Source organism: Hippopotamus amphibius, chromosome 6 (genome assembly GCF_030028045.1).
Source record: "Hippopotamus amphibius kiboko isolate mHipAmp2 chromosome 6, mHipAmp2.hap2, whole genome shotgun sequence".
NCBI lineage: Eukaryota > Metazoa > Chordata > Mammalia > Artiodactyla > Hippopotamidae > Hippopotamus > Hippopotamus amphibius.
In genome coordinates this window covers 120,603,721-120,616,137 of record NC_080191.1, presented here as the reverse complement: position 1 = coordinate 120,616,137, position 12,417 = coordinate 120,603,721, and the positions used below count along the sequence as shown (strand labels likewise).

The 12,417-nt window shown below is 46.0% G+C and overlaps 1 protein-coding gene across 1 annotated transcript in view; it reads right to left on the bottom strand.

Annotated features, from left to right (window-relative positions):
* CLSTN2 (calsyntenin 2) overlaps positions 1-12,417 on the bottom strand; it is a 611,171-nt gene that overhangs the window by 77,370 nt on the left and 521,384 nt on the right. Inside the window, exon 8 of the mRNA XM_057738942.1 lies at positions 6,594-6,715. Coding sequence (XP_057594925.1) covers positions 6,594-6,715 — 122 coding nt within the window. The remainder of the gene's footprint in view (positions 1-6,593; positions 6,716-12,417) is intronic.

The following is a 12,417-nucleotide window of genomic DNA, read 5'->3' as shown; positions in this document are numbered from 1 at the left end:
CTGGGAATCCAGCATTCTTCATGGGGGTGGGGCAGGGGGCTAGGACAGGAAGTGCTTAGAAAGGACAAGTGGGCCTCGTTGAAGAAGACGCAAACTTCTCAAATAGCCATGATATGGGGTGGTTTTCCTGTGTCCAAACGATAGTGGGGTTTTTTGGGGGGTTGTTTTTCTGTTTTGTTTTTATCAGTGACCAGCGTGTAAAGGTATGTACTACAGAACTTTTGTTTGGTCTGATGATATTTTTTGTTTGTTTGCTTTTTTGTTGTGTTTTTTTTTTTTTAATATCACATATTAAACTGACTGAGAAGTTTGTCTTTTTTTAAAAAAAATTTATTTGCTTATGTATTTGGCTGCACCAGGTCTTAGTTGTGGCACACGGGATTCTGACCAGGGATTGAACCCGGGCCCCCTGCATTGGGAGTGCAGAGTCTTAACTGCTGGACCACCAGGGAAGTCCCTGATGATATGTTTTAAATGAGAAAAAAGCAAATATTGGAAGCTTTCCTATGGAGGTCTGACTTCCCACTTCTGAATGGCAGGAAGTGCAGCACCAGGCCTGGATTCTTGTGTGGCCTGGAGCTGTGTGCTGGCTGAGTCTGAATAAGGACCACACTCAGCCAGCCAGGCATCTGCACTCACTTTGGCTGCTCCTCCTGCCCATAATCATTAGAGTTCAGAGCTCTTGCAGGAGAAAGCTTCCCAGCATCCCTAAACTGGGCGTAATCTGGGCAGCACCATGGGCTCCCAGGACAGGGTCGTTCGTAGCCTTCTTCTCTGCCCCGGTGCCTGCTACAAGTTCTGGCACAGAGAATGCGATAGCCAAGAGAATGGATCTCACCTCCGCTTCCTGTGATCCTTGCGATTTTTCAGAGATGCATCTTTTTCCCTTGTCTGACCCTGGGGCACCTGTCCTCTTATTGGTCTGTTAAGGCTGTCGCTCATGCTGTGTCTTCCAATAAGTGAACAGGCTGTAAAACATCAGCAGGTCTCCCTCCCAGCACCAGCAAGTCCAAAGGGAAGATCATGAGAATTCGTGATGCTGAGTCCATTGTAGCCAAATAACATGAAAGCCAGGAGGGGCTGCAAATGAATAAAGCTTTCCCATGTGAGCTGGCAGCAGGGCCTTCTTCTCCGCTCTTGTCTGGGTTTGCACATGACTAACTGCAGACATGAGGGATATGCATTAGCAGCTCATAAGTAAAAATCCCATTAAAATGACAGGCTCCTCATCGCTATGGTCCCTTTTCAAGAGGCATACTGGATTGTCGGGGCATTTCTTGGGCTTTTCTGGTAATGGATTTACCTGGTAGCCCGTGTACCCTAGCAAAGGCCTTCTGAGGTATAGGACAAAGGGCTGGGCTTTTTGGAAGCCCTGAGCTCCTCCGTGACAACTACCACACTCCCTGGGCACACACCTGAAGAGCTATGTGGAAGCTGGCCTGCCTATCATGTCCTGGTTTCTGTGCCAATAAGCAGCATCTGTCACATGCTTGATCTCCTGGCTGTGGAAGGAGAAGGGGGAGACCCTGATTCTAATGAAGCCCCTGCTACTGGCCCCATTGAATGGCCTGCTCTGGGTTACGTTTGCTTAAACGTGATACATTTTATGAACATCATACTAGCATTTGTCACATTTACATCCTCCAAATTCTCCATCTTCTATCGAAAAACCAAATGCTTTGATTCTGTCCCATTCTTTTGGGATAAATTACCAACTCAATAATATAATATAAAAAGCCTCTTGGCAGGCTTCTCTGGTGACTCAGTGGTTAAGAATCTGCCTGGCAATGCAGGGGACACAGGTTTCATTCCTGGCAAGATCCCACATGCCACTGAACAACTAAGCCTGTGCACCACAACTACTGATCCTGCGCTCTAGAGCCTGTGAGCTGCAACTACTGAGCCCACATGTCACAACTACTAAGCCCGTGTGCCTAGAGCCTTTGATCCTCAACAAGAAAAGCCACCACAATGAGAAGCCTGGGCACCGCAAAGAAGAGTAGCCCCCACTCTCTGCAACTAGAGAAAGCCTGCACACAGCAATGAAGACCCAACACAGCCAATAAAATAAATAAAAAAAAAAAGCCTCTTGGCATTTAATTCCCACCTGCTCCTCCAAACTGGGGTCCTAACACCTGTTGAAACTGTACCCAAGCCCCTGTGTCCCTGTCCTTTGAAGTAAAAGTTTTTGCTTTAGTCTCCCAGGCCTCCCTTGAGTCTTAAAAGAATCCCTAAAGTGGGCCAGGAATTTGAATACACACAATATGTTAGACTGGCTTAAAAGAGTTCATGATTAGGAAATGTGAAGATGCAAAAACAAAGAATAGCTGTTGGGCCTGGAAACTGGCAACAATTTAGACTATAAACCAGCCACATAGCAGAGTCACTGAACTCCCAGTTCCCTGAAAGATACAGATAAAACTCTGACACACATTCCTAAGTTGTTTTACAGGAAGCAGACCCCCACCAGGTGAAAACTGCTGACAAAGAGCATGTAGACCCCAGACTGGTTGAAACTAGAAGATTGGCAATGCCTGTAACTTCACCTTGATGCCAACCAGTCTGAAAATTGTGCATGAGCTGATCATGCACCCTGAGTGCCCCTCCCTCACACTGCCTTTAAAAACTCTTCCCTGAAAGCTATCAAAGTGTCCAGGTCTTTTGAACATGAGCTGCCCATTCTCCTTGCTTGGTGTCCTGCAATAAATGCTGTACTTTCCTTCACCATAACCCATGTCAGTAGATTGGTTTTACTGCACATAGGTGAGTGGAGCCAAGTCCAGGTTCCATAACACTGTCAACATCTTCCTCTTCCACCCTGTCCTTGTGCCCTGACACACAGACAGCTTACAGTTTCCTGAAGATGGTCCCCTCCTGCTCATTCCCTGACAGCTTAGCTACCTGGCTCCACACCTCTGGGCCCTCCCTCCCCTCCCAGTGGCTTTCCCAGAACTATGGCAGGTGCACTCAGAATGGGCTCCCACACTCCCCCCACCTGGGCCCCTGCCTTCCACCCCAGCACACATTGCATAGGATTGTACACTATCTGTTTATGTGTTTATTTGCCCCATTATTGTGGATACTTTCAGAGAGCAGAGACTTTAGTTTAGCTGCTAATCTCTGGTACACAGCACAGATCCTGGCACATAGTTTATGCTCAGAATAAATGAAGTCCCATCAGGTGGTAGAACATTTATTATGCTCTGGAATCCCTAAGATGGGCCAGGAATTTGAATACACACAATACGCTGGACTGGCTTGAGTCCTTTTTGGCCAAGGCCAGAAAGTTCTGTAATAGTTACAGAGCCACTGGTGGTAAATTCAGTGAGATCTTTGAAATAATATATCAAGATCAAAGCTGAACATTTGAGATCCACAGAGTTAAAAATGGCAAAATTTTAGAATTTTAAAATGTTCCATAAAAATGGATCAGAAGATCAATTAATCACCAGGAGGTTTTAAAAGATCTAGACTTTCCTTCTCTTCTTCCTTCTCTTCCTCCTTTCACTTCATCTCTCCTTTCTTTTGATCTCAACAGCTATTCATTGTTATGCAGATAATTACTGGGCACCAGCTGTGTGCTCAGGGCTACAATCTGCACTGAGAAATTTGGAGAAAGTAAGACCCAGTCTTGCCTTCTAGGGTCTCAGCACAAAGTGAACAGAGAGGCAGGACAAATGGCTAACTGAGGTACAGTAAGTATTGGGGTTGATTCTGCATGGAGTTTGGGGAGCACAGGGGACAGGCAAACTACTCAAGAGGTGACCCAGGATGGTTTCCTGGGGGAGGAGACTTTATCAGGTATACATAGTTTGGGCATCAAGTGATTTACTTCCAAGAAACTTCTGGTAAGTTTCTGTCTACATAGGGAGCTAAATAGAGGACAGAGAAATCTGGGCTGGTTTGTATATACTATTGGATTACTAGCATGAGTATGGTGGAGGTTTCCTGTATCCCACCCACTGTGGCTCCCTTCAGGGCGTGGGCAATTGTCCAAGTGAGCTGGGGCTTCTGATCATCAATAGGCAGCCTTTACATTTTTTAATGTTAATTTCTTGAGTAGAAGAATGCTATAGATTGAATTATGTCTTTGCAAAATTCATATGTTGAAACCCTAATCGCCAATATGGCTGTATTTGGAGATAGGGCCTTTAGGAGTAATGAAGGTTAAATGAGGTCATAAGGGTGGGGCCCTAACCCAATAGGGCTTGTGCTTTATAAGAAGAAGGAAAGGTACCCCAGCTGTCTCCACCATATGAGGACACAGTGAGGAGGCTGTTGTCTACAGCCAGGAAGAGGGCCCTCACAGGGGGATGAAATTGGCTGGCACATTGATCTTGGACTTCCCAGCCTCTAGAACTGTGAGAAATAAATGTCTGTTGTTTAAGCTACCCAGGCTGTGGTATTTGGTTATGGCAACCCAAACTGACTAAGACAAAGAAAACAGAGCTTGAGCAAAGTGAATATTTGACAGTTTCGCAGGGTTTCATCAAGGCTATAAACATTTTGAGTTTTGCATAATTCTGATCTCTAAATTAAAATTATTTTAAATTAAAAAATGAAAACATTTAAAATTTTAATTAGTAAGCTCACCAAAGTGGCAGCACAGCATATAGAAAAAGCAGGTCCTAGCCATGGTTTGCTGTATGACCTTGGGCAAGTTATTGGACTGTGGTCTCCTGCCTCATATTATCCACCTGGCAGGACTGGGCCAGAGATGAGAAGGAGTCACTCAAGCAGGGTGCCTGGCACTGAGCAGGCACCCATAAATGGTAATAAATGAGATCAGAGTAGTTTGGAAGGTATTCAGTGACTCTCAGCCTCTCCTTAAATTCGCCACTTTGAGAACAGATTTCAGAATTCCTAGAGTCACTATATCTTTTATCTATAGAACCAGAATTCCTTCCTCACCTGTTTTAAATTCCAAGCCCTGTGACTTCATTTGCCTGTATCAGTGCTTCTCAATTCCGTTTTAGGAAACGCTGCAGGGCATCTGTGATGATCTCAGCCAGTATAGCAATGTTTTTATTAAAACCCCTCATGCTATGGAATTTATTTTAATTCACCTCAATTCATATGATGTATTTATAAAAACATCCCATATAAGCCATATGGCATTTTAGAAGGTAGCAGAGAGGTTGCTGGGAAATCAAATAAACAATGTCAAGGTAACATAATTTCTGCAAGACCCAGAATTCCTAATTCAGAGGAACATATATTAACCCAAATGCCATATTTCCAAAACCCCGGGGTCCGGCAGGATGGGATTTATTGAGAATGGATTAGGCAGTTGCCACAGGGCTCCCTCAAACATCTTTCCCATCAGCCTGGCATCCTTGACCTTGTCATGGTGCCTGATGTTCCACCATTGAGATATTCCCTGAGGTTAATGAATGTCTCTTTTAAAGAGCATATGTCAGTACTTCTGTGTGGAGGAAGGGGTAGCGATCATCCCCATCTCGGTGGAAATGAGCTCCTTCGGGCTTGCTTCCCAGTGACACACTCTGAGATCAGCCCCACTGGGGGCCTGGGGCTTAAGTAGAAAAGAGAGAGAGTGGAGTAGACACAGATAACAGGGAAAGAGAACGGAAAGGATTTTGAAACGTTCAGTCCTAGACAAGGCGAGGCAAGTAGCACCCACAATGGGGTTTGGAGGGAGAAAAGAAGACTGAGGGCCCCAGAAGCTCCCAGAATATGGGTTGGGCAGAAAGAAAGCAAAAAAAGAGATGCAGTAGAATGAGCATCATTTCACCTGCTTCATTAAGCAGCCGCATTCTATGACCCTCTTCTCTGCCGACTGGCACTCTCCCTCTTGACAATGTAAAACCACTGAACAAAATTCACCGTCCCCCCTTCAAATCTAAGCAAAGGCAACTCTAGGCTTGCTGCACTGACACTTCTTCAGCGGCACGGCCACCCAGAGAAGTGCCACCTCCACAATCTCAGTGCTGCACAGCCCTTGGAAACAGACACTTCAAAGCTTTCGATTCCAACCAGACACTTCATTTGTCATTGACAAGTACGACAGAGCGGTCCTTGTGATCACAAGTCGTGAGGCTCTGGAGTGAGTCAGAGGTTTTCCCACTTCAGAAAAGAACATGTGCTGCTCGTAGGCCACTGTGTCACTGATGACTTCAAAGTCCTCAGGTCCCTGTTCTCAACCTGTGTCACCAAAAGCGCGGCTGCACCGTCACCCAAAAGAGAGCATCAAAGAGGAGACACGGAGCATTTATGACATAAAGATGTGCTAACAAAGATCAGAAACTGGGCCTCAGGATCAAGAGGATCAGCTTTCCAGGAGCTCCATGCGGAGCAAGTTGACAAGGTGCACACTGGCAGGTTCACTGATGGGTGCAGGTCCAAGCCGGGAAGTGTGGCCCTCCCCACCTCCGACTGGTCTTTAAGGCGGCAGTTTCTATCCTGACTTAAAGATGCTGTGTATCTCCCAGAGTTGATTTCCCCCCAAATCAGCAAGTGATCAGAACCGTGAGATGCCTACCCACTGCCACCATCCCTGGACCACACCAATCATCCCTGCATGGGGGTGGGGGGTGGGGTGGGGACGGGGGGCAGGTGAGAGGTGAGAGCCAAACCTGGTCCAGCTTCCAGTGGAACTCAGCAGGGCGGAAGGTGTCTGCCTGGTCGAAATCTTTGCGCAAGAGGAAGACAAGGCGGCAGTTGTGCACGTACAGTGCGTAGTGGTGCCGGTTCATTTCTGAAAAGCAGAAAGAGGATTTGAGGGGTGCCAGAATTCCTGTGCCAATCTCCACTCCATCACTTGGCGCACGTCAGAAAACAAAGAAACAGGCCTTCCGGTTTTCTATTTTACAACTGGGTCTAATAAATAGTTCTAGAACACACATAGCTGAGCTCTCTGAAATGAAAGAGGAATTGTCAGGAAAGCTCACAGCAAAACTTCTGCTGAGAAGCCATTTGGACTTTAAATACCAACCTAACTTACACTCAGACACTGAATCAGATCCTGGGTAAAATTATATAGGTTCACAAGCTCTTTTATTTTTATTTGTTTTGTACATGTACTTCTAGGAGTGTCAAGGGGTCTCTCTGACAATCCCATCGGCCACTCTGGGTTCCTTTAACACAGCTGGATTCTCCCAGGGTTCTGGGCTTTTATTTTATTTCATCAGGTTTGACAACAGTAACCACTGAGCATGTCTCTTTTCTTCCTAATCTGTGTGTAGTTAAGGAAAGCTGCCTCACTTTTAGTTGCTGGAAGGAAGGGACAGATTAATTTCCCAGCATTAGACATAGTTCTCTGAATTTCCAAAGCAATGAATAAATACCCCTTTCCCCATATACAGACAACAGATGGGACTTTCTCTCCCCTGATAAAAACTTCCTCTCCTACTTAAAAAAAAATTCATGTCATGGGTCCCAGACATGAAGTCCTATAGTCACAAGATAACAGCCACCGGGAGAGGAGGAGCTGTTCTTTGACCAATACTCAGAAAACTCACACCCAGTAGCCCAGACAGAAATCTAATATGATACACATGTTGCATAAATAGTGGTCGAATGAGCAGGTGATCAGATACAGCAGAAAAAGCATAGGTCTTAGATTCAGACAGACTTGGGTTGGAAATGTACCTCTACATGATGCTGGGAAAGTTATTTAACCTCTTAGAAGCTCAGTTTCCTTCACCGTATCATGGCAGGGATGCTGGATTATCCTAATGTATCATAAGAGTAGGATGTTGTGATTGATTCTTGTACATCCTGCACAAACTTTGCCCATGAGGTATGAGTGGGAGGAATCAACACCAATCCTGCTTCTAGGCATGGGCTCTGAGTTGGTTTCAGCCAAATAGGCTCATGAAAAGTCCCCAGCCACAGTGATTGGTTCAGGACTCAGGCCTGAGTTCAGCACTGAAGGCCATTCTCCTGGCCATGGGGCTTCTGTCTGGAAAGTGACTGAAGACAGGCCAGGGATTCTGGAGCTGCTCTGAGTGGTTCTAGGAAAGAACTCTCTCTCTCAGCAGAAAGCAAATAGAAGAGATGACCACCTTTCTCTCTAGAAGTTGCAGTCTTCAACTGGGAAGCTCGGAGCTGCTGCAGCCACATTTGCTAACATGAAATTGATACATATATGGTGGCAGATCTGAAACATTGCAGAGAAAAAGACCCAGGACCTTGATCACACTTTACCTGAAGCTGTCTAGCTCTGGCCACTTTTAGTTTTAAGAACTCTACACTCTTTATTATTTTGACTTTTTAATCATCTGATAGTTTGATCTGTATTTCCCGTTACTTGTAACTTAAAGCATCTTAATTGATCCAATGAGGAAATGTGTAAAGCATCTGTCCAGAACAGATGTTCAATGACTGTTAGTTATCATAAGGACTATTACACTGCCTTGTGACCATGGCAACATGACAAAGTAGTGTCAGATGCTGTTTGCACAAGAGCATTACCATTCTTCAGGATTCAACCAAAGGATGGAAGGAAGGAGAATGGTTAGTTGCCACGTGTGGCAGTATTGGCCAAGGCTAATGTTTGAGTGACCACTCTGCCTTTGCATTGATGAAACCCCTCAAGCCTGGTTATGGGGATTTTACTAAATATTTCTTGTCTCCCACACTATTGCCTAACTGATTTCTTGTAGTTTCTGTGGTTAACCATCAGGAAGATACAGAAAGACGATTTCTCCCCTTTAGTTTTATTTGGAGCCAGGAGATGTGGTGAAGAGGTGGACAAAGAACGAAAGGACAGACTTCACAGGAGGTTTAGAGCATCTCCTGGCCTCCCTCCAGAGGTTCCTCCCTCCCCTGCCCTCCATTAGCTGAATCCCTGAGGTCGCCACCCACACCAGGGTAACTGGTTCTTCAGTGGGCTGGTGACATGATACACTCAAGAAATCAGCTCCACTTCTTTTCCTGTCCTTCAGTGTTCTCCTGGCAGCTCCCCTCCCTCTCTTTGCCCAGGTCTCTGGCTGATCCTAAAGTCTTCTGGTCACTTTCAGATGTTGAAATAGTCTGGAAGGGTTCTCTCCAGATCAAACACCAGTGTCTCATCAGTTAAAAGATCTTCCCCTCTTCGCCACTCAGTCTTGCCCCATGGCTTGGTGGCCACCAGTGGGGAAAGGACGAGGAAGGTGTGTTCTTTTGCTCATCCTGTGCCACTGCCTCATTCCCCCAAACTTCTCCCAGCTCCAGTCATGATCAGGGGCAAGGGGAGGCAGATAAGAAGGAAAGATGTGGAGTCTCTTTAAAGAGGCAGTGGATTTTGCCATTTTCCTAGGAATGTCCAGTGTGCTTTGTCACATGCATGTCTATACATGGACTCCTTCATGGGTGCACTGGCTGGTTTTTGGAGAGGCTCTGCAGAGATTACCCATGGCCACGGAAGTGGGTTTGGGCCGTGGTAAAATATATTTCAGCCCTTTTCTCCTCCCACACCCCGACCCTCAACCCCCACACCCGCCATAAGAAAGGGCCCGTTAAAATCTTTACATAGGAATTGATCTGATAAGTGATGCAGTTCCATTCTGGATGGCTGGGACATTCATCCCAGCTTCAATCCCACCTTTGTTGGCTCCTACCTCCCTATTCCTGGTGTAAGTGATGCTTTTCATGATTCCTTTCATGACTTTCATGGCACCTTTCATGATTCCTCTGAGCTCCTGCCCTTCCTTGGTCACTTCACCCCTGTCCCCAAATCTGGTCCTTCTGCTTGATCCCCTCTTCCTGGCATGCAGCCCTTTTGGCTGTAGCCATGACCATTTCTCGATGTCCATTTGGTTCCCACGAATAAGAACAAAAACACCTGCATTCTGCCAAACTATAGTAGGGCAGCCCCTCCCCCTGCTGCCCCGCTCTCCTCACCCCACCACTGAGGCAGGCCCCATCAGCCTCGTGCCTTCAGACCCCCTGGGCAGGAATTAGGTCCAGCTTTCATGTACCCTAAACTCCTGGGACATGAGTCAAACTTCCCCAGAGCTCTCCTGGGCTCTGCTCCAGCACCAGCCTGGAGCAGATGTATGAGTGTTTGCAACTCAGCCAACAGGCAGCTGGGAGTGAGATTCCCACCTCCTTTCTACCTGAGACAACCTCGGTCCCTCTGAGTGCTTTTCTGGGTATCTCTGGAAGTGTGGGAGCGCCCCTTTCTTTCCCAGCAGCCTGGGGGACCATCCTAGTACTCTCTACCAGGCTGGCACCTCTGCCGCCATCACCTGGTGATTGCTGGACCAGGCTGGCCCCTCTCTCTTGGAAAGCACTGTATAAAAGTAGCTAGCACTGCAGGTGACACACATCATTCAGATGAAACTCAGAGCTAGCAAGAGGGCTGCACGCCAGGAAGACGGGATCCCACAGGAGGAACAGATGTACGTGGGGAGAGAAGTTTCTAAGAGAGGGCAGGAAAGTACCTGCTCACACCAGGAATGGAGAGATAAAGGCCAATAAAGGTGGGGTTGGAGGCAGCACAAGTGCCCCACGCAATATCCTGGCGGTGGAGCCGTTGCTGTGTATTCGGCTCACCTTGTTTCCTTTGCTCCTGGACGCACAGCTTAACTTATATCACTGCTTCTGCCATGGTTAGGCGGGGCCATGGGACCAAATTCTGGCCAAGAGTGTGAGTAGAAGTGAGGCACACCACTTTCTGGTCTAGCTGATAAAACCCTTCGCTGTTCACCCCTCTATTCTAACGTGCTGTTCTGTGATTCAGAATGGCAGCGACAAATGATGGAAGCACCTTGAGTCCCTGAATGTCTGGGCAAAGCTGAGCAGCCTCATACCCCAGCCGCACCTCAGGCCGCTGGACAATGGCAGGAGGAAAAACGAATGAAAGGGTATTAGTCACCAAGATGCTTCTTGTCGTTGGTGGTGAGGGTGATATTCTTTCTTTTTTAAAACTGCAATTAGCCCTTGATGACTAATCAATTCTGTTACCCAACTATTTATAAATTACTTCATGATAGTCCAGCATTGGGAAGTTTTACTCAGTGAACAAGGCAGAAACTCGTGCAGTTTTCACTAAGGGCAGCCTGGTAATTTACATCAACAGCCTTCCTAACATTTATATTCTTTGACTCGGTAATTCAACGTATGTTCAGGAAATAATCAGAAGTAACCAAACAGGTATATATAAGAATGCTTATTACATATTACAAGAATGCCTGTTACAGCATTGTTTTACTTGCATTTAAAAGGAGACAATCTAAATGTCTAACAAAAGGCAGCCAGTTAAATGAAGTATAATAAAGCCTCATAACTGTCATGCAATTCATATTTTTAAAGAATATTTTATCACACAGAGAAATGATCTGGATATATGTAATGTTATTTAAAAGGAACATAATGGTATCACATGTATTATAAAAAATAGATTGAAAATTCTAAGAACATTCTACATATACACAGAAATAAAAAAAAGATTTCCTTTTGTAGTGAAATATACTGTTATCAGAAAATACCTCCAATTATTAGAATTTTAGGTGACTTGTATATTCTTTTATACCTTTCTGTGATTTTTAGGTTGCCTACTATAAACACGTGTTGCTTTTATAACTTGAAAAAATTTTTCTGATATATAAAAGCCCTAATCAAGCTTTAATTTATTCCTGATAAGTTTTTATTTAGGGCAAGGAGATATTTTTTTTTAAGTCAGAGAAATTAGAGAAAAATCTTCCCCATCTTTTTTTGTGCCAACATTGATCTGATTTGCAAAGTGTTATTTTATACTGAGGCCAAAGCTGAGCAGCACCAGAACTTGCTGGTTGGAGGGGCTGAAATGCCTGTTAGGGGTGCTGCTCTGATGAAAGTGAGGCATCATCATCGAATGCAGAGTTTTCAGCCATGGCTGCACAAAAGAATCCCCCAGACTCTGACTTACTGAACTGGGGCGGGGCCCTGGCATCTGTGTACCAGGTCACCAGGTTATTCTAGCACATAGCAGGGTTGAGAGCCGCTGGTGCAGTAGCATGGACCTGAACATGGGCCAGAGGCGCTAGGGCTAAGCCTGTTTCTTTGGCAGTCATTTGTGCTATCCTAAGCCAGCTGCTCAACCTTTCATATTCTGCTTTCCTCCTGTGTGAGCCAGAAGGTCTATGTCTGTCAGACCTGCCTCCCAGGGGTATTGCATACATTTCAGAAAGGACTGTATGTGTGTGGCTGCGGACCCCAGCCTGGGCTGCTTTGCATGTGTGTGTATCCTCCTAAGCCATCGTCTCGTTGATGCTGACTCTGGATCTTGGTGGCGCATCCCCCCCAGGCACTGCAAAGATGGAGCCACAGGGTGACTCCTGGGGTCCTGGGCTGAGCTCTGAACCCAGTCCCAAACCCTAGTGCTACCTTCAGCAGGTCTGCGGGGTCCTTCCTATATGAAGGTCCAGGAAAACAAACCCTTGGCACTGGCTCTGACACAGATTTGCGTTACCACCAGGAAAAGCTGGGCAACTT